The sequence below is a fragment of the Pogona vitticeps genome, chromosome 13, assembly GCF_051106095.1.
Source record: "Pogona vitticeps strain Pit_001003342236 chromosome 13, PviZW2.1, whole genome shotgun sequence".
Classification (NCBI taxonomy): Eukaryota; Metazoa; Chordata; class Lepidosauria; order Squamata; family Agamidae; genus Pogona; species Pogona vitticeps.
In genome coordinates this window covers 8,356,070-8,378,631 of record NC_135795.1, presented here as the reverse complement: position 1 = coordinate 8,378,631, position 22,562 = coordinate 8,356,070, and the positions used below count along the sequence as shown (strand labels likewise).

At 38.7% G+C, this 22,562-nt stretch overlaps 1 protein-coding gene across 4 annotated transcripts in view; it reads right to left on the bottom strand.

The window, feature by feature from the left end:
- Positions 1-4,510: 4,510 nt before the first annotated feature.
- Positions 4,511-22,562, bottom strand: part of GSPT1 (G1 to S phase transition 1) — a 36,082-nt gene continuing 18,030 nt past the window's right edge. For 2 of the 4 annotated variants that reach the window (XM_072982842.2, XM_072982843.2), the window contains exons 5-16: positions 21,057-21,090; positions 20,266-20,343; positions 19,391-19,571; positions 18,358-18,512; positions 16,551-16,691; positions 16,079-16,172; positions 13,021-13,101; positions 11,225-11,398; positions 10,740-10,829; positions 8,724-8,892; positions 8,088-8,150; positions 4,511-6,248 (exon numbers count right to left, since the gene is read on the bottom strand). In XM_072982842.2, the coding sequence (XP_072838943.2) occupies positions 6,196-6,248; positions 8,088-8,150; positions 8,724-8,892; positions 10,740-10,829; positions 11,225-11,398; positions 13,021-13,101; positions 16,079-16,172; positions 16,551-16,691; positions 18,358-18,512; positions 19,391-19,571; positions 20,266-20,343; positions 21,057-21,090 (1,313 nt within the window). In that variant the 3' untranslated portion in view covers positions 4,511-6,195. The remainder of the gene's footprint in view (positions 6,249-8,087; positions 8,151-8,723; positions 8,893-10,739; positions 10,830-11,224; positions 11,399-13,020; positions 13,102-16,078; positions 16,173-16,550; positions 16,692-18,357; positions 18,513-19,390; positions 19,572-20,265; positions 20,344-21,056; positions 21,091-22,562) is intronic. The other 2 variants (XM_072982845.2, XM_072982846.2) reach the window with 1 other exon arrangement.

Here is a 22,562-nt window from a genome sequence, read left to right as displayed (position 1 = left end):
TTGTGAGTTTTCTAAATACTTTGCTAAGAATGCCTTGCCTTGTTAACTGCAAGCTGGCGTTATCTAAAAACGAAAGCAGATTTCTTACAAATGACATGCTTGTTAAGCCAATGTACAGATTTCTAACTGCCACCTCATTTAATTTTTTAAAGCCTTTTTTGTCTTCTACACAGTATCTGTTGCATTTAATTTGATCTAAAATTGTTTGATGCATCACTTTAGATTCCAAATGAGGCAAAAAGGACTTGCTATTAGAACACTGTCACACAATTATGTATACGTATATTAGCTACACAAATTATAATTACAACAGTTTCCCATATAAGTTAATCTAAAGTGTTACAATGTATACTGTACTTATTACAGTACAGAGATTAATACTTTCCACAGTCATCATTCTTCCAGCCAAGCAAATGTGTTTAGATTGGTCACATGGCCAGCACCAAACCTCTGATGTTTGGCGGCAGCAGCTTGAGGCAACGCACAGGTGTTGGCTTGCTGTGAGAGAGTGGACACATGGCATAGGGAATGAGAGATTTGGCAAGACTTGACGCCTGCAGCAGAAGAAATGACAGGACAACTGTAAATCTTTTATTTAACATCCAAAAAACCAAGGAATTCATAGTGGACTATAGGAAAAAAAGAGCAGACATTCAGCCACTGTATATAGATGGAGTTTGTGTGGAACAGGTGGTTGAATGTAAGTTTCTTGGGACTATCATAACAAATGACCTGACTTGGAGTGCAAACACCGCTGCGTTAATCAGGAAGGCACAACAACGGTTGTATTTTCTAAGGATTCTTAGAAAGCAACAATTGATTGAGAGTTTGTTAATCACCTTCTATCGGAGTTCGATTGAGAGCATATTATCCTACTGTCTCTGTGTATGGTTCACGAGCTGCACAGTGGCAGAGAAAAAGGCAATTCAAAGGGTGATTAAGACGGCCCAAAACATCATTGGCTGTTCACTCCCCTCTTTGGAAGAATTGTATAAGAACAGATGTAAGAGGAAGATATCTAACATACTGAAAGACTCCTCTCATCCGGGATATCAGCTCTTTAAACTATTACCATCAGGAAGGAGATTCAGGGTATTGAAAGCAAGGACAAGCAGATTCAGGAACAGTTTTTACCCAAGTGCAGTATTGAGTTTAAATGTGGGGCCATAGGTTTTTGGTGGATTTTAATTGCTGAGAGAAAACGGGGTATCTATATTTGGATGGTGAAAGTTGTGTATATTTTAACTTTTTTTTGTAGTGTTGTCCAGTTTTACCTTGGGGAAGAGCACCTCATTTCGTTGCACCCACTTGTGAGCGCAATGACAAATAAATTTCTTATGTCTTATGTCTTATGTCTTATGTCTTAAATACACCACTGCCACCCAGCAGATGTTACTGATATACTCAAAGAGGATTTTTGTCCGAATACTCACAAGTGGTTTACCACTCCCTTCTTCTGGGGCCACCCTGAGACTGTGTACCTTGCCTAAAGCCACATAGGTTGGTTTTGCTCTCAGGAAAAAATCCTGAGATATAGCCACACATATATGCTGTATTTTTAAAAAGCCAGTCTTAATAAACTCAGAACAAGGATAAGTAAGGTCTCATGGCAGGAGATCCTAACAAGAAAAGGAATCCCAAGAAGGGTGGGAATTTCTTTTAAAAAGTCTTAAAGGCATAACTACAAACAATTCCAACAAGAAAAAAAGGTGAGAGACAGCAAAAAAAATAAATGCTAGTGTGGCTTCACAAAAAGCTCAAACAGGACCTGAAAACAAACAAACAAAAATGACATGTATAGGAAGTGGTAAGGAGGTTAGGCCACAAAGGAGGAATGCAGACAAGTAGCAAGGAATTGCAAGGATGGCATTAGGAGGGCAAAAGTTGAGAATGAGATGGTAGGTATACTTTATTACGGTCAAAGACCAGTAAAACCAGAACAGTATAAAATAGATACATACAATTATTGTTTAGGAAAGTCGAGCAGGGTAATAAAATTCCATTAAAACATGATAAAACAAACCCTTATTTCCAATTAATAACATAATATATCCTTGATATAGATAAAACCACAGATAGTGTTGTATTAAAAATATTATATTGTCGATCTAAAATCACCTACCCAAACATCTGTTTACGAATAACCATTGCTGCGGCACAGAATTTGGCCACTTGTCTAGTAATATAAGGGGTACTGTCAGAGAGTAGCCACTGCACATAATCCTCCTCTGATCTCCCAGGAGATTTACAGATAATAGATGATAAAAGCTCCATGCGAAGATCCCGATAACAGGTACAAAAAAGAAGAACATGACCAACTGTTTCAACTTTATCACTATTACAGGGGCAGAGACAATCTGATGCAGGCAAACCTCGAAATCTTCCCTCCAGAAGCTTAGAAGGTAGTACGTTAAGCCTAGCTAGCGTAAAAGCCCTTATGGCTTTAGATGACATAGTGCTGGCTAAGTACGAGGAGGTGATAAAGGCAGATTTCTTGAGGAAGTTATATTTCCCTAACTGGCCAACATGGTCCTGTAATTCAATGTCCCATACCCTTAACTTCACCGCTTTAATGGCATCTGTAAGACCCATTGCTATAAGTATACTGGGGGAAAGGCCAATTTTCAATATCTCTTCTGTTATGTGCTTCTTCCACTCCGACTGAAAAGAATCTAGTAGGATCAGTGGGGCCAAGCCTTCTAATGAAAAAATCAGTTTAATCCAGTATATCAGCATAAGGACTTTAGCCTGTGCTTTAATGGATTTTAACCCGACCTCTAAGCGGAGAGCCACATTGGAAGTACAAGGTGGGACTCCAAGGATGGCTCTCACAAACTTGGTCTGAACAAGAGAATGAGATGGCGTTAGCTAGAGACACTGAAAGCAACCTAAAAAGCATTCTTCGGGGATGCGCATAGCAAAAGACAAAGAAAAAAAAACCAGTAGTTTAGCTGCTCAGTGGAGATGGAAAACTGATAACAGAAGACAAAGAAAAGGCAGAAGTGATAAATTTATCTTTCAGCTCAATCTTTTCCCAAAGGACAGACTATGACCCTCCAGACAAATGTGAGGTGCAAGTGGAGGGGAAAAGATTGCAGCTGGAGACTGATAAATAGTCAAGGAATAACTTATTACCTTGAATGAATTCACATTTCCAGAGCTGGATGAACTGCATCCAAGAATATTGAAGGAACTGACTGAAGAACTCTCAGAACCGCTGTCCATTATTTTCTTGAAACCATGGGAAATGGGTGAGGTGCCAGACAGTTGGAGGAGGACTAATGTTGTCTCTATCTACAAAAAGGGCAAAAAGGAGGCATCTGGGAACTACAGACCAGTCAGCCTGACATCAGACTTCCTAACTGTTAGAGCAGTATGACAATGGAACCAATTACCTTGAGCGGTGGTGAGTGTTCTAGCATTCAAGAGAAATTTAGACAACCACCTGGCAGATATCCTTTGATTTGTATTCCTGCATTGAGCAGGGGGTTGGAGCAGGCTCCTTCCAACGTCATGATTCTGTGAGTCTATGAATGCACACAGATCCCATGTTTTTTTTCAATCTGACTCTAATACCCACAGGAAGGCTCCTGCCAGCAAGAGACTCTAATTCAGTTAAAGTTAGTGGGTTAAGGCAGCATACATGCATTAAACTATTTCTTCTCCATTGCTCTGATGGTTAAGGAGGGCATCCAGCAGAAAGCAGTACATATAAGCTTGGTGGCAAAGGTTCCAAGATTCAACTCCCATCTCTATGAAGGTAGGGAACGGCTCTTAATATATCAATAGGAAGAGAAAATTAACACTGTGGCATGACAAAAGTTATAGAAAGCGCAAGATAACTGCTGCAAGTAAGAGATTTTGCAGTGCTGGTATGAAGACTGATATGACAGAAAACCAGGGATTATGTTATAATAATGTGTTTGTAGAGCGGAAACTGGCCTGGCATTGTATGTGCTCTTGTGATGCACACCAAAAAAGTGCTACTATTTCTACTGCTCATAAATAAAATTCCATTCCATTACAGATGCATTTCAGTATTACAACTCAAAACGGAATCTATAACTAAATATGCCAGTCTGCTATTTCAACACTTTAACCAAAAAAACCAACCAACCAACCAACCAACCAAAAAACCCTGGAATTTTCTTCCACATGCTGCTACCCGAGATGTCAGGTTTGGCAGGGATTTCATTTTTGAAGTTCAGCAATTCTCCAAAGCAATGTTTACTCAGATGACAAGGATTCTATTCAATTACAACTTGACAGGTGGAGTGAAAAGGAGCCTAAAAACTGCATTTTTAGATGTTGATCACTAGTGATTAGTTCAGCACCAGAAGAAAGATTAGAAGCATCTTCACACACTACTCTCAGACAATTATTACAAACATTCTTTCCCTCCAATTCGCATTGCTCTCCCAACTGAGTACAAGGGGGAAATATCTGAATTTTGTAGTTCAGTTTAGAGTTTCTATGACTTTTTAATTTGCAGAAAAATAAAAGCCCAGAATTTGCAGACATAATAAAATTTATTTAAATCTCATGCATTACGGTAGCTAACAGTGTAGTCATATGAAACTGAAGGACAATAAACTTTTTTTCGTCCATACAATGTAGCCTTTATGTAAAATGGAAGGGAGATTCCGTGGTTACAAAGAAACAAAAAGGGGTGAACATTTAAATTTAGAGTTAGGTGAAATGGAACAGTCACATGACTGTAGATGGGGGGGGGAGAGGGCACATTACTTTTTGAACATACAACTGCAAAAGATTTAATTGGAGAAGCATTTGAACAAACCAGCCGTCTATAATAAGCCTAATCATGGAGATTGCCACTAAACACATTTTGCTCATCATTGCACCTCCCCTTTCCCCCAATTTTTAGCAATGATACAGATTCTGCCTACAGCCAAGCAGATAAGTTTGCTACTGTATTCCTCTGAAAAGCTGACCTTGTAACCTGTTACTCACTTCTGCTTTCCTCTAACTCAAGTTGTTCTGATATGCAGACATTTATTAACTGTGCTTGATTTGACTCTCAGCTTTAATCAGCAAACCTTCAAGATTAAACAAGTGGTATAACATTCAGTGAGGTGTCATCCAGCTGCTGCCAGGTCAACACCGAATACTTACCACTTTTCAAACCCCTTATCTATGCCATTTCCTCTCTATCTTAAACACACACATAAAGATTTCCTTGTCTTTCAAGCTAAAGACAGAACGAATGGAGTAACTTTTATCCTAAACTGGCACCTGAATTCAGTTTTCAGGCTGAATATCATATACCAGTATTATTGCCAGAGTTGTGATATAACAGTCCCAATAATTTTATTGGCTAGAATTTTAGCCAGAAAAAAATTACGATGTACTCCTGAACACAGCAGGAAGATCGAGCTCACTTCTGTCCCTAAACATTTATGTTAAGTTTTTAACTTAACATTATATATATATATATGTATCTCCATAAAGTGATGCAACACTAATTAAATAGTACCATACTTGAACATGTTTTAGATCCTTTTAAAACCACCATAAAGAGAGGGCAAAATAAAATTTTCATTAGTAATTTTTTTGTTAATTATCTAATTGCTTCATTTTAAACTTGGCTGGGGAAGGAACGCCAAGGTGAACAGCTGGGTTTTTAGAAAAGCCTAAGTAACTGAATATTCAAATTACTTGGTAGGTTAAAAGCTAATGCAACAGGTGTTACATTTGGATAAAAACATTATTCAAAAACAATTAAGATACCCCAAAAAAGATTTCAAATTGAATAGTTTATTAACATGGCAATTGTCTTCATAACATGTGCACGCACACTCCAAATGATCTGCCTTGAAAAATGTGTCAATATGTTTTTGGGGGGGGAATTAAACATAAATCCTATAGATTTTTCATAATTCTAGGCAGTTATGTCCACATCACTTATAAAGCTATTGCCAAATCTTTCCAAGGAAGCAGATTTTTTTTTGTGGGGGGGGAGGAGAAAAAAAAACTTTGGGAAATTCAACAGTGGCATAGCAGAGCTCTCAATATGAGAAAGCTGACATAATGTGGACCTTTTGCTGTGAAATATCATCTTTGCAAATACAGGGAGAAAGTTATCAATGGGAAGAAAATAAGAAGGCGACGTGAAGTAGGCTTTTGCAGAGTCACTTTTTCCTCACAATATTTGTGCCGGCTTGTCAAAAACAAAGCTTAGTCCTTCTCCGGAACCAATTTCAGAACTTTCCCAATGGCAATTGTCTTACCTAAACAGAAGAGAGAAACAACTATTAATGATAAATGAAATGGTCCATCTTTAAGAGTTCACAAATGAATTGGAATTCTCTTAGAGAAACAGCCACAGAGATTTTTACTATGCACATTCATACCGAGTGGTGTTTCCAGAAGCAGGACTAGAACTGTTTGTGGGGGCCATAGGAAAGGAATGACTGCTTTGCTTCAGCAGTGCTTCTCAACCTGTTTTGGATGTCAGCCTGCAGAAGCCCCAACCTGAACAAGGCTTAACGTCCAAAAGATCTGATACAATTGTCACCGTGCGGGAATGAAAAAAATATATTGTGAAACAAGGACAGGGAACCTCTTTCAGCTTGAACGCTCAATTCCATTTCAGGTTAAGCTGCTTTCCAAAAGGACCAAAATCAAAAGAGTGGGACCGAAAAACAACATAATATTGAATATTAAAGCTCTTACTGACAGAAACTAAACCTTAGGAGAGGCATTTCTGCCTTTGGGGTGGGGAATGGCTGTCAGCAGTTGGAAACTCATAAATGAGAGTGTCGTGGGGGCTGGGGATGCAGTGCTGGAGAGCTCCAAAAGGCTGGACAGGGACATCAGGATAGCTGATTCAGCCCCAGATTCTGAATTATGCTTTAAAGATAGTAAAGCAAAATAAATATAAACCCTGCAAATATGTGAAATTATGATAGTCTCAGTGGTAACTAGTTACAGATAACTGCATCATGAACGAAAAGAAGGCAAGTGGTCACATTTTCTTTGATCAGATGACATCTTCAAAACCAGTCAAAATAGCAGAGACGCTGTAACGAGACAGCAGGAAGAGGACAGAGCTCTGTCCCCTGGGCTGAATTCTGACCTGTTCAGCACACACCAGGGTGTCAAAACCACCCCGAAGAGGTGGGCCCGAGGAGAGTATTAAGGGAAGACAAGAGGAGGAAATCAGCAAAATTAATTTTAAAAAGCCTGGAAGATCTATTGAAGACAGACCAAGTGCATAAAGATCTAGTGGAGATAAATCAGATACATAAATTGATTTCAGAGGGCATGAAAGATGGCAGAATGCTTAGAGAGACAGAAATAAAAAATGAAAAAAGAGAAATAAGTGAGGGAATTACTTAGAAAGATGAAAAAGGGAAAAATAGGAAGCAGGCCCTTAATGTTGAAAAACATGTACAGTGGTGCCTCGCATAGCGAGGTTAATCCGTTCCGGAACGGGGCAGGGATTTCCATTGGAACGCATTAAACATGGTTTAATGCGTTCCAAATGGGCCAAATACTCACCGTTCAGTGAAGCTTCGTAATGGCCGGCAGCCATTTTCGCGCCCTCACCTCGCTTAACGAGGGCGCGAAAACGCTGCGCGCGGCCATTTTGGGCCATTTCCGGGCTTCCGGCGGCCATTTTGGCCGCCAAACAGCTGATCATCGGGCTTCATTTTGCGAAGATCGGTAAGCGAAACGCTTACCGGTCTTCGCAAAGCGAATTTAGCCCTATTTAAAAAACGTTAAGCGATCGCATTAGCGATCCGAAAAAACGGATCGCTATGCGATTTCGTCGTTATGCGGTGCGCTCGTTAAGCGAGGCACCACTGTATATATATAACTTCAGGAATTGTAAAGAAGCATATCCTTTATATTAAAAAGGAGAATTAAATTGAAATAAGGGAGCTTTAACCAGGGTAATAATGTAATATGGTGGTTTTTCACTTTAGGTAAATTAAACTAGATATAAGGTTGGGGCATGGATCTGGAGCTACTTTTATTAAGAATGTTATTAGAAGATCTTGAGAATATTGTACACTATGAAAGTAATATAATGATAGTAGCCATATATATACTAAAATACGTACATGAATGGTTTGAATGTTTGAAAGATGTCTGGAATTTGGGGGGAAAACTGGGAAGACAATGAGCTGTAAAAATCAAATAATTGTAAGCAAATACTGTAACACGGTGTCTGACAAGCACAAATCAAATGTAGCTAGAGTGGAAAACTAATAAAATGTTTAAAAAAATAGCAGAGAAGAGCAATTTAAGGCTAGATGTCAAAGAAAGTGATGAGCTGATAGTTGTGAAGTTTCTTTCAGCATTATACCAGCTGCTATCCTCCCCCAGTTAATGTCTAACTCTTGTGAAGTGTTCTGGGGAAACTCAAAAATTACATTTCGGATGGTGCTAATACATGTACTGTCCAACTGTGGATTTCACCATGTCTTTTTAAACAGACCAAACAATTTCCTTCACTTTTTGTGTCACCACCTTTGGTATCTTCATTCCTAACCAAAGTCAGGCTCTCTCATTCACACCACTTTTCAACATAAAAAGAACAATTTCTGGGCATACAGTTAGCTCCTGACACGCTTCTAATAAATACAACAACCTCTAAATGATTTGCTATTATCACCACACATGGTCTGGATCAAAGTGAATTTGATATGCTAAGTAAAAGATGCCAGCACCCCAAATCAATCTTCAGACCCTCTTACCCTCGTCTCTTAAGGTGAAGCGACCCATCTGGGGGAAGTCTTTGAATGTCTCAAGGCAGATGGTTCCTGCTGTCCTTAAACGGGCGATGCATACTTGATCTTGTTTGACAAAACGGGGCCTTGTTTTACTTTTCTCTCCTGATTTTTTGTCTACTAGACAAATTAAGGCCTGCAAAAGAAAGAGATAGGTTGTGAAACAACAGCTAGTGTTAGAGTACTGGATTAGAACTAAGGAGACCTCAGTAATTAGATACCCAGCTAGAATACTAGATTAGACCCAAAATGAGTAAGAAGAACTAGATAAAAAACATGGAAACTAATGAACATGCATCACATACTACATCCCAAAAGTGATGTGGAGATTATATTTACCACCAAAAATGGTTACTGTGGATTAATACAAATACAGTAAATACCGTGTTTTCCCAAAAAGAAGACAGTCTTATATTAATTTTTGCTCCAAAAACTCATTTCCTGTAACTTGAGCCCATTGTTGCATGTCCTGCACTCTGAGATGGTTGAGAACAGATCTTGCCCCTCCTCTGTATGACAGCCTTTCAAATATTTGAAAAGTGCTACAGTATCACCCCTCAGACTTCTTTTCTCAAAGCTAAACATGCCCAGTTCTTTCAGCCTTTCCTCAAAAGGCTTGGTTTCCAGCTCCCTGATCATCCTTGTCGCCCTCCTCTGAACTTGTTCCAATTTGTTAGCATCCTTCTTGAATGAAGTGTGGTGTCCAGAAATGAACACAAGACTCAAGGTGAGGCCTAACCAGTGCCGAATAGAGGGGGACTAGCACCTCACGGGATTTGGAAACTATACTTCTATTAATGCAGCCTAAAATAGCATTGGTATTTTTTGTAGCAACATCACACTGTTGGCTCATATTTAGCTTCTGATTTACGACAATTCCAAGATCCTTCTCGCTCGTAGTTTTGCTGAGCTAGGTATCCCCCATCTTGTAACTGTGCAATTGGTTTCTTTTTCTGCGGTGCAGCACTTTGCACTTATCCCTGTTGAATTTTGTTCTGTTGCTTTTTGCCCAGTGCTCCATCCTATCAAGGTCATTTTGAATTTTGTTTCTTCTAGGGTTTAGCTATTCCGCCCAATTTTGTATCATCTGTAAATTTGACAAGTATTCCCTGCAATGTCATTCACAACATCAGGGGCCTAATTTACATATTCATCATCCAATGTGACCTATGCCATCTTGTGCCTGCAGCACCCTTCTGCTTCCTACAAAGGTCAAACAAGACAATCTCTGTACAAAAGAATGAACAAACAGAAATCTGACATTAGGAATTACAACACAGAGAAACCAATTTCAGAAGACTTCAACCTCCCAGGACACACTGTTAAGGACACTCCAGAAGAGGTAACAGAAACTGGCTCTACATAAACATGTTCTAGGGCAGTGCTAAGGGTCTCAAAAAACAATATCACAGATTCTTAACATTCCTGTGACAGCCAAGTCCACTTGGCCTACAGGTGTTACTTTGGCCAAGACCTACTAATTGAAGTAATTAATAGCTTGGTAAGTTGCATTCCTGCCTTAACAACAGGAATTAATTGTCACTTTGTCAATTATTTGTATCTGGACATGGGGATATGTATTTGCACTCCTGTACTTGAGGAAGTGGATTTTCATCCATGAAAGCTCACAGTGAATTAGTCTTTGAAGTGCGACAATATTTTGCCTTTGTTCCTTTTCTTTTATTTATGACACCAAGATTACCTAATGATGCCGGGAGAGATTATTTAATATACAGATAAGCCTTAAAAAGTGAAACCATCTCTATGACCATCTATCTTTCATGCTAAATCATTATGACACTGGATTATCCCTGTGTAGTCTCAACTAGAAGAAGCCCCCTGAACTGAATGAGATCTGCTATCTACATGACTACCTTAACTCCATTTATTTCTATTTATTCATGGTCTAGCTGAGAGTGAATTTGGCTTTTGTCCATATTGCTTCCAGTTTTCTTGCTGATGAGACAGATTGCTAATACTCACTGTGATCTCAACTTCTTCGATACATGTATGAATATGCAGCACCGCATTGTAACCTGGGCAGATGATGGATTTGTGCTCAATTATCACTATCTGAAATCAATAAGAATTCAGTAAGTCTATCTATTGTAAGACAACACCCACTAATTGTTCTGGGTACTATGTAAAAATTCATCACATCCCTCCCAGGAAGAGGAAATTGCTTTAATATAAACATACTGGTGTGATAACTGATGTACAATCAGGATTCTCCTTGAAAGGCTGAATGCCTTAAGAGGGATTAGAGAAAAGCAAAGATGGATTTGAACTAGTATGGAAGCAAGTATATTTATAACTTTGTTTCCTGAACAAGATTTAACTGCTAATACAGCCTTAAGGCGTGTGTACCTCTGAACCAAGGTGTACCAGTTAAAATGTCAAAAGAAACAGCTCTCATTTCAGTATCAGCCCTCCTCAGTTAGAGATAAAAACATTTTTAGTACGCATACCTGAGCATCAAAAGTGCGTCCTGAATGACACAAATTATTAATGTCACAGAGTATAAACCCTGGAAGAATCTCCTCCTCTTCTATTCCTTTCAGTCGGATCTTCAGATTTTCACCTGGAGCTACAGCATCCGTTTCTACATCATCGGAAAGGATCCCGAGGACTTCCACATTGTGCTTAAAGATAGATTAGCACTTTCTAAGACATGAAATGTTCATTTACTTCATATGCTACACAATTATTTATAATTCAGAACAGCGCAAAGGTCTCTGCCTGCTGAAAAATACAGACTGGATCTACAAGATTTCAGAAATCCATAATGTAAGGTTTCATGAAGTGATGCTAGTACGGTACTCCTTTATCAATATTTTCCCATCCTTCCCGCTTCAAAGTTGCATCTTGTGTTCAATTACCTCTGCTCCAAATGATCATATGAAAAAATGTGAGACTCTCTACAAGTTTTCTTTCACATTTAAGGATGTGCATTGGGCTGGTGGAGAAGATCATCATTTCTACACCTGCCTCTAGCCCCCGAAAAACACCGCACAAAAGACTGGAACACCCTACTGGACAGGATGTGTTGCAAAGTACGCCCCCATTAAGCATAGACTCCTCCTGCTAGCATAATAATTTCTATCCACACAAGGCAGATTCCATACCCTCTATTTCAAAGTCCTCTACTGTTATCTCATTGTGTTTTAGATTATGCAATGAGGCAGTACAAACTTCTACCCAATAGCAGACTGTGAAAGCCAATACAAATTCAATTTTCATTTAATGAAATCAGTAAGAATTTTGTGATTTATACAACTGAGTCTTCTATACGGTGTAAACATTTCTGTTCTGATATCTATGTCGTGTACCTAATCTCTCTCTCTCTCTCTGCACCTCGTATGCTTGTAAACAATATTTGTTTTATTTCTATAGCCACTGTAGAGAGTTTGGCACTTTGTGCCGGAGAACACCTATTGCCTTTTTTTTGTATTAAGTCAGAAGCTACCATGGGAGCTGAAAATATAGTAAGCTCTGCATTTGGGAAAGAAACCAGTGCCATCTGACATTGCCTTTCCAATACTCATCATCCCAATCCCTGGAATTCTTACTTTCCTTGGTTAGTCCCTTGTTAAATGTGATTAATAAACAGCAGCAGAAGACTCAAAAGATGATGCATAACTGAAAAGTGATGTCTTATAATTTTAAAAAGCTTGATGATGTGCATTCTCTTTTATCTGAGCGCCTAAGCAAACGTAAGCCTTCTCGGGAGTATAAAAATGTAACTTCACCGTGGAACTGATGTTCATGAGTGGGACTTTCAAATTTTTTTAGACCGCAGTCCAACCACAAGAGGTCTCCAGCAATTCCCACTGCTGGAATTCTCAGGAATAAAGGCTCTGTCAGATAGGATGAGGAAGACAGAAGAAGTGACTGGGCAGCTAGGTTTTCTGAGAGGCACCTTGTAGGGAGTGTAATGGGCAGGGAGACTAAAAAAAACCCCGAATGTTTTGCAGCCGCCACAGAGCTTTGTCCCAACCAGCTGATTCCTCTGTCTTCAGTGAAGATTTGTCATGTCTGACAGAGCCTTTATTCCTTGGCTGTAAGCATTTCAAAACACCTGAGAGGACTTTAATTTTTTGAATAACCAATCCCAAAATCCTGGCTGGAGGAATTCCCACAGGCCCCTGAGAGATGCATTCCTAAAATTACAAAAGTCTCATGCCTACTGATTTCCAAGCCAAAAGCAATGTTGCATATTAGAAAATATTAATTTAAACTTTTAAGAGAAAGAAATAGGTCATACCTTGTTTGGCATCATCACAAGCTGCTGTCCTTTACAAATAGAGCCGGATTCCAGTTTTCCCAGAACCACTGTACCCATATCCTTCATATGCAAAAAGACACAGGATAAAAAATTACTTAGCAAAAGTAAGACTAACTTTAGAAGAAAGAAGAACATTTATTCATATGCCAAATGATTCCAAATCAAAGAATTAAATGTATTTTGTTTGAGGTGTAAAATTCAATCAAAGAAATAAAGGACTGCGGTGAACTTTAAAAACCTTTTTTGAAAGAATGGGGGGGGGGGAGACACCAAAATAATGCAGGCCTTTTACCAGGAATGTGTAATTCCTGGTAAAATATATATACTTCACGTCCTTGCAATCTGTATAAGGTTAGAATATCATGCCAAAGATTGACAGTATATCCCAAGGAGATTGGTGGAAAATAAGGTTTGTCATTCTTACTAAAAATAGGAGGAGACCCTAAGTTGAAAAAAATATTAGATGTGGTTGTTTAATTTTAATTGGTTAATTAATTTTTCCATTAGGGCAATGTGCCCTATTCTATTTCTCCATATATGTAAAGTTAAATTACAAGTTCCCTTCCAGTTTGCGGCAATTTCCAAATGCACTGCCATACAGAAAAAGACAAGCAATTGTTTGTTCTTGCCTGAAAATAAGTACAGGAGAGCTAGATTTGGCAACCTGATAATTGTTTTGCTATGATTAATGGTATTTCTGTAAAACCTCTGAACTATAACAGTGAGGCAGCTTACAGGGCATGCGAAAGTACACACAGCTATTTCTACACTTCCTCCAATAGTCCTGATATAGCTTAAGTGGAGTGGTGCAAAATGCCACCTGTACAGAAGCTTAAAAGAATTAGGAGGAGATTCATTTGAACAGAGTTTTGCTCCATAGAGCCTGTCATTTTTCATCATCCCCGGTTCATTTTCTCAATCCACTTTGGGTCCTGATGTATTGCTTCGGCAGGATTCAATTAATATTTCATATGATTTCGAAGCCCAGCCCTACTGGTGATTTAATGTTGCAATTGCAGTTAATTTCGTGGCCTGCACTTTCACGACAAAAAGAAGAAAAATGAACAAGCTGAACTATTTGAAACCATGAGAGTGAGCTCGTACTTCATGATTTAACAGTTGTTCACAAATTTTGGGACCAGAACTGTTATACAAATTTCTTTATATAAATTACAGTCTTTCCATGATTTAAACTGAGTCTATTTGTCAACATCATAAAATAATAGATGGCTAAGAAAGAGGGTCTAGTGGGGATGGAGTGGGAAATGACTTATTTTGCTGGTCTTTCTGAATTTGTTCCATATTCCTAAGGAATAGATTTTTTATCAACAGTATGCATCCCTGTTAATTTAACATTGCCAATAGACCCCTTTACAAAGAAGAACCTGCCATTTAGGTCTTTCAACTCTCCTCCACACTGGAAATTTATCTGTGAAGTGATAAGTATTCCACAGGATTTAGAAGAACCTGCAACTCAACAACAGGAACTTAATCTGGTTGAATGAGGAATCCCATTTCACTGACATTGAAAGATCTGGCATCCTAATGTAAAATAGGAAGATCCCTATTTTGAGTGCAGCTACAATTTGGACACTATAAAAAAACCAACCAGAACTCCAGATAGTGATGAAGGAAAGGTTTAGAACGTTGCATATAACTTGTACCATTGGAAAAAAAAAACATGGTCAGAAAAGCTTCTGTAAAATTCACCTGAAACAGCCCTTTGTGTAGTGAATTTCAGGCTGCCATCTAAAGCAGGGGTTGTCAACCCCTGGTCCATGGCCCAGTACTGATCTGTGGCCTGAGCCGGATCAGGCCGCAAAGACAGACCTCCCCCCCTGCACGCACTCCCCCCACAGCTGCTTTGCAGGTGCGTGGGCAAATTCGTGAAGGGGTGGGGGAGCACTCACGCCAGTGCTGACATGCTCAAAGCAGCTGTGGGAGGGAGTTCATGCGGGGGGCGTAGGAGGTCTGTCTTTGCTTGGCGCATGCGCCTGAGAGCATGTGCTCCTTCATGCATGCGGAAGAACGTGTGTGTGTGTGTGTGTGTGTGTGTGCCCCGCCTTCCTCAAAAAGGTTGAGGACCGCTGATCTAAAGGATGATAGCAATGAGGGCAAAATTTGGGGGAATGGAACGGAAATATCATTTTTAAAATACTTCCAGCAATACCAATTATTCTTACTAGACCATTGTTTGAAACACACACAAAAGGGAATGAAATCAGAAGTACTGTATTTGAGTTTGACCATCAGATAAAAGTTCACAAATTTCTCATAGAATTAATAATAGTTAATCTTATTGTTGCATGGGTGGAAATGACTATACAGTAATAGCTTTCCTTTCTCCTTGTCACTCCATAGGAGGAACAAGCAATGATCCAAAAGATTCCTTTTTTGGCAAGGAGGGACTATATGCAAGGAGAGCAGGTAATCTTGTGCCTCTGAGGGTGAACTGAGAAGAGTCTATTTTCCAGAATCCAGGAGAGCTTTTGGATCCAACCCAATGGGTAAGCAAGTCCTGAGCAAAGACACTGCACAGCTTTCAGGGTTATGTAGTTAAAGCTAAGCAGTGTTGTGTTGTATTTATTCCCAAGGCTATTCTAATTAATTCTGACAAACTTTCCCAAAATCTGTGAAGTTACATTTACAGAAGACCATGGTATGAGTATCTGTGCATGCATTTATGCACTTAAATCCTATTCTCTAGGTCTGCCATATAAACACAGATGCTAAAATCCTGTTGTGTGGTTAAACTCGTGGAAGGCAATTGCTGTTTGCAGTGGTTTCTCACTTCAACTTACACTGCCTTGTACAGATGTAACTAACGAATAAGATTTTGGCCAGGATGTGCCTCTGTAGAACTTTAGTTTTCATGTTTCAGAAGTCTAGAAGTCTGACCTGAAGTGGGAGGTTCACTAGCTGAAGCAACTATAGAATAATGGTTGTGGGTTTTCTGGGCTCTTACGCCGAAGCAACTATAGAATAGCTATGAAGCTGGAGCAACTACAGAATAGTTACGAGGGCAGCTATAACGTACCTTATATTTATCAACAATTGGCAGCCTGATTGGTCCATCAACTGATCTGTTGAAGTTTGGCAGGTTATCCAAATACGGAATAAAGGGGAGTCCTCTGGAAAAAAAAAGAGGAAGGAAATGACAGTGTCAGAGAAGGATATGCCACATCTGTATGTTAATTGAGATAAGCTAGCACCCCTGTAACAGATACATATTCAGTAACACCATTCATGAGATATGCATGCCTACATCACAAGTTGTGCAACATAACCTGAATATCAATAAAACTGGAATACAAAACATGAGGATGCATCCAGTGATATCACTCTGCTGGGGCAAAGATTCTACTACTTGCAAAACCTTTACTTCTATATGGGAGTGAAACCTGATACTTTGAGCTTACTTGCATAAACACTTTGAAGGATGCCTAAGAACATTAGGTATTTGTAGCTCTCTAGAGAAAAGTTGGATATTTATTACACAAGATACATACGTATACCACGGACAGAAGTCTGACTGCTCTTTGAGGTTTGCTCCAGTCAGTCCTGAGCAGGGCATGAAGTGGATATCTTTTTTGGGATTGAAGCCAACTTTCTTCAAGAATGGCACCAGTTTTTCTTTACATTCCTCATACCTGAAAGATTAACCCAAAAGAGAAAAAACTGTATATAAGATGAGAATGATCACCATGATGTACGAAATGATGGATTTGGACTGGGCTTCTTTACAAAAATGGGTGGGCAACACAGCTCTCTGCATGTTACTGGCCTACCTTCTCCTAGCATACCCAATGGTGCAAAATTATATTGCAGTCCAACAACATGTAGATGGTTATAGGTGCTCACCCCTGCCATACATATTTTATCTTGATATATATTCCTCATGGACCTCAGGTGAAATAAGTCTGAATAAAGTTCACACACTCCAACTATTTCAGGCATTTTTCAGAAAAGGCATGTATTTCTTTGCGTTTATTATGATACTGTGATGGAGCTGTTCACCCACCCTTAATGACAAGACCCTTTTCTGGTTCACAGGAGGAAGATACTATAGAAGGCACTTCAAGTTATGGTGATGTTGTATAGGCCCTGTCTGACTGACACAGAAGGCACGCATGTGAGAGACCTTTGGGTAGAGTGGGCGGCATATAAATTAAATAAATTAAAAATAAAATTAAATAAATGTCCTTCTCAATGTAAAAGCTCTCTATGTGCAAGTAGACATTTGATGTGTACATGTATGTACAGGTGTGTGGATTCTTCCTGAAAGACTTAACATCTTTAAAATATTTTAAAGCTTTTTCTGTACCACTTACAAGATGTTACACTTACTATATTAGATCAGATTATCTTAATCCAGACCACTACAGTGTGCTCTGAGGTGCAGCAGATCCTTGCATCCTCAGGCGAGGGAAGAGAGTCCCATTAAATTTATATTTATCTCAGTATTTACTTCTGTCATACTATCGTAGCACCATTGAGAGTGTCCTAACTTATGGCATTCTGGCATGGTTTGGGAGTAGCTCTGTAGCGGACAAAAAAGCTCTACAGAGAACCATTAAAATTGCCCAGAATATCATCGGGCTCCAGCTACCAACCCTGGATGACATCTTCACATCCCGCTGTCTAAGGAAATCACATAGCATCCTGAGAGACTCTTCCCATCCTGCTTATAACTTTTTTGAACTGTTGCCGTCTGGCAGAAGATATAGAACAATTAAGACTCGGACCACACGTTTTCTAAATAGTTTTTATCCCAGAGCTATAATTGCAATTAATAATGAGCTTAAAGACCACCAGTAGTGAATAATTAGTTGGACTGTGTTACTTGGCCTGCGGTGTAGATGTTTGTATTTTTAGTGGGGGACTTTTAGTGGGTGGGGAGTGTTTGGGAATTTTATGTGTGTGCATGTGTCTGGTCTCTGGGTGTCTGTGAATTTCGTTGTATGTGCATATACTTACAATGACAATAAATTATTATTATTATTATTATTATTATTATTATTATTATTATTATTATTATTATTATTATTATTATTATTATTATTATTATTATTATTATTATTATTATTATTATTATTATTAATTTGCTACTTCTTATCAGGTAGCATCTGAAGGTGCCACAGAAACATGAATCCTTCCAAATTTGAGAAAGCATACAAATTTAAACAGGTAAAATACCAATTGTATCCAATCCCAGAAACTCTAATGCCACAGCATAACAAAGGTGAATGAGATCAATCCCATGCCTACTGGAAAAGACACCAGAAGTCCTCTACATGCAGATTTTGAAAAACTCACCTTTCATTGCTCCAGTTCACAGTTGGATCATCCATTTTATTAATAAGAACTATTAAATGTTTTACGCCTGCTGTTTTTGCTAACATGGCATGCTCTCTTGTCTGTCCCCCTTTCTCAAAGCCAGTTTCAAATTCTCCTTTCCTTGCGGAGATAACCTAGTTTGAAGGGAAATCAAGTCAGGCAATACTTCAAGTATCAGGATACAGTCCAATTCCCTGTTCTGTCTCGGAAAGAACACTGCCGGAAAATGTCATAGACTTATAAGGAAGATGTATTCTTGAAAACTTTCTAGAATATATCTACATAGGAAGAACAACCTTCAAAACACAGCCAAAGAGCCCGAAAAACCCACAACAAACGTTATAAGGTAGATTTGTTAAGAAATGCCATACTGCTATATATTGACTATTTAAATTTTAAACAATCTAAAAATTAGAATGTACATGAACAAAGTTGCTACCTATAACTATTTTTAAGCAAATATCAAATGGTCTTAAATAACGTTTAATTGTTTTAAGTTATTTGTATTGTTTGCACTCCTCCCCTGAGACCTCTTACAAACAGGGCTGGGTATAATTAAGGAATACATATATAAATAAATAAATGCATAAAATATTACATGTATACAAAATATAATGTGAATCTGTTGAAACAGGCTACTACTTTTGTATCAGACATGGCCAACCTAGAGTCTGGGGGCCAAGTTTCCACTGCTATGTTATGGACTGTACAACCCCACAGAATGTGATTTTAAAAACCAGCCACTTCCAATTTCCAAAATTCAAATTTTATACATTTTTGAGAGTTTTGAAGACCTTCTGGAGCCTTACACCCCATTTTAGAGTAACAGCATCGATTTCGCACTGTAAGGCTGCCAGAGACAACAGTATAGACTGCACTTTGCCTACATACCTACTATAAGAACAGCATTCCACTGATCATTCAGCAGAAGACACTGTACAGAACAGAAGGGATCTGTTCATACATTTGCAAGGATTCTTTTGAACATGAGAGGGACTAAAAGTAGACTTACCAACACAGCTAGATCAGCTTGGGAAGCACCACCTATCATATTTGGGACAAAGCTCTTATGCCCTGGAGCATCTAAAATAGTGAAGTGTTTCTTCTCTGTTTCAAAATAGGCACGGCCCACTTCCACTGTTTTACCTTTGTCCCGTTCTTCCTGGTTTGTGTCTAAGGCCCATGAAAGATACCTATAAAAACCAAGACACAAAGTAAAGCATGATGAAGCTCTTACAGAAAAACCTACCCGGACACCCTCAGCACAGCAAAGAAACTAAATCAAGGCTACAGTGGGTCAATGCAATCAGAAATCCAATTGAAAGTCTGAGAAGGTGCATCTGGGAAGTGCCACGCTTTTCATTCAGGGACATGCCAACATTAAAAGCAGGGAAGTTCCAAAATTATTCACCAGCTGATGGCCAAAGTCTACCATGTACTGAGGTGCCAAAAAGAAACAAGCTATTTGGGCATCCAATGTCTGGATAACTCCTTACAAGATTTCAGAAACAGGGCCTTAACCAAGAACACCAAAATTGAATACATTTTGTCATGTCAAGATTGTGGCAGATTTACTAGGCAATTTCCTGGGTCAGCCTCTATGTATACACTGCTTCAAAATAGAGTAAAACTTTCATTCTTCACTGCCCATTGCCTCAAGTCTCCAATCTTAGTTGTGCTGCTCAGCTCTAGGGTTCCCTTGGCAGATATGTGACATATCTTTGGGGGAATTTTTACACTTCTCTGAAGGGCAAGCCAGAGTGTGTTTCCATCAGCCACCCAGAGTAAGTAAGAATTGATTAGAAATGCAATGGTGAACTTCCTCTCTCTATATATTTTAAAGAAGTATTTCCAAGCACGTTCATCTTACAACACAGGAGCTCCTACCAGGTTTCTCTGTTTTTTTCTTTAGCTTCTCTTTCATATTTTTCAAGTGTTCTTTTGTCAACCATGCCTGTGAGATACCTAGAACAAGATCGGTACATTAGTTGCAATGAAGAGGCTACCTACAGGAGCAGTAGTAGAAGGGACTTTTTTGGTTGGTGATGGGATGAATCTGATTCAGATGCAAAGAAAACCATCCCGATGAAATAATCTTTTGTTTCTGTTACATAAAGCTGTACATAATGCAGCTATTCAAGACAAAGTCGTAATGACTATAGCAGAGCCTGTAAAACTGATTTTGCAGAGACTAAATATTATACTCAGAAACAGCGTTTAATGGGAAAAATCTCATCAAAATGTGCTGAGGATTACACTCAGCAACAAAGAACTGCACTATTCAACTGCACAATAGACCGCACATCCCCAGTGCAACCTACTGATGCACTCGTGCAAATGCTTTGTGGAAAACACTTCTGCCTCGGCAATACTGTAACTTCCAGAGGCTCAATGCTAAGTTGCATTTCTGTAGCTGCACAACAGGATTCAGCCCAATATGGCATACAGGGATTTTTTTTGAAAACTTCTGCAATCTTTACATCCTTTCAATTAGAATACTCTTTGAGAAAAACTATATTAATAAATGTATTTTATTTCCACAGCTATTGTATCTGCAGTTGAAGCTAAAAGTACATAATGAGAATTATCCATACAGCTTATTTCAGGGTATATTTATAGCATTTAAAGCAATTAGGAATATTTAATATAAGGAGCAATAATCTGAAAAAACTGCTTACATTATTTGTCCTCCAATTGTTGATTTACCAGCATCTAATCAAAAATTAAAGAAAGAAAATGTAAGAATATGATTATGAACTTAGTCATTCAAACCAACTAATTCACTTAGTCCTGTTTATAAAATGTTGTGTTTTCTCATCATTATATTCTTCTATTAGAGTTTCTTTCATTTTGGTCCATAACGTGAGTCAGAAATATTTCAATGGAAACACTAAGAAAAATTTTGAAAATACAATATTCTATAGAAATACCTTTTCTGGTAGCTCCAGCTTATTATTTCGTATAAATACAACCACTAAATAAATGTAATGCTAGTTAAATGGGGAATTCTTGCCAGCGTAATTCATTTTATTCATATGATTCACTGTAAACTAAGACGAACAGTTCTTTTGGGATCTATATTTGGTATAAACTGTCATTTATATCTGGGCTACAGAGTTCTTTTATTGTGTTGAAATTTTGAAGAGATATATAGTTCTAAGAAACACCAACAAGGCCTGCTGGTAGCATGCCCATAGAACATAATACGGGCATCTCTGGAAAGCCTGGCCAGTTTCTAATACCATAGTTGGACAAGCAAATTTAATTATTTATTCAACATTCCATACACTGTTCATTGCAAGGAGACATAGTGGACCAGTCATACAAGGAACCTTCTTATGTTACACATTTTCATCCAGCCACAGCTTGCTGAATGATCCTGGGCTAGTCCACTATCACCACAAATTACTTTTCTGATAAGAAAGAGCATAAAGAGGCGGCAAACCATGTATTCTTTGGAGAAGAAGCAAGATAACACAGGTTGATAAATATCATTGATGTTAGCAAAGTTATCAAATTTATCATGGCCAGCATCCCATTGAGTTTCTGAAGAGTGGTAATCATGTTATCCCAGTATAGGAACATGGGATTATGCTGCTTGTTCAATTATTGTCATTGCTTTGTGAAGTTCAGTTGGGTACTAGCCCATATTGCTGAACTTGGGCAAATCTGCTTGTATAGTATATATTTAATTCAACTTCTCTAGTAAACTAAACAAGCAATAATAGAATCTAGAGATACAGTGGTGCCCCGCATGACGATGATAATCCGTCCCATTGAAATCGCTGTTTAGCGAAATCATCGTCATGTGAAAACCCTTTCCCCATTGGAATGCACTGAAACCCAGTTTAATGTGTTCCAATGAGGAAAATACCTCCTCGTCCAGCGAAGATCGCCCATATGGAAGCCACTTTGCAAGCGCCGATCAGCTGTAAAAATGGCTGCCCTGTGAAGCATGGGTCTGGAAAACACAGGGCAGCCACTTTGCGAAGCCAAAAAAATTGTCGTCTTGAGAACAAAGGGTTCGCGAAGCACTGACCTAATCAACGTCCAGCGAAAATCCCCCATTAGAATTACTGTTTTGCGAATCGCTATAGCGATCACAAAAAGTCATCGTTATGCAGATTTGTCGTTTAGCGGGGTCATCGTCTTGCAAGGTACCACTGTACATACTGGAACAATTA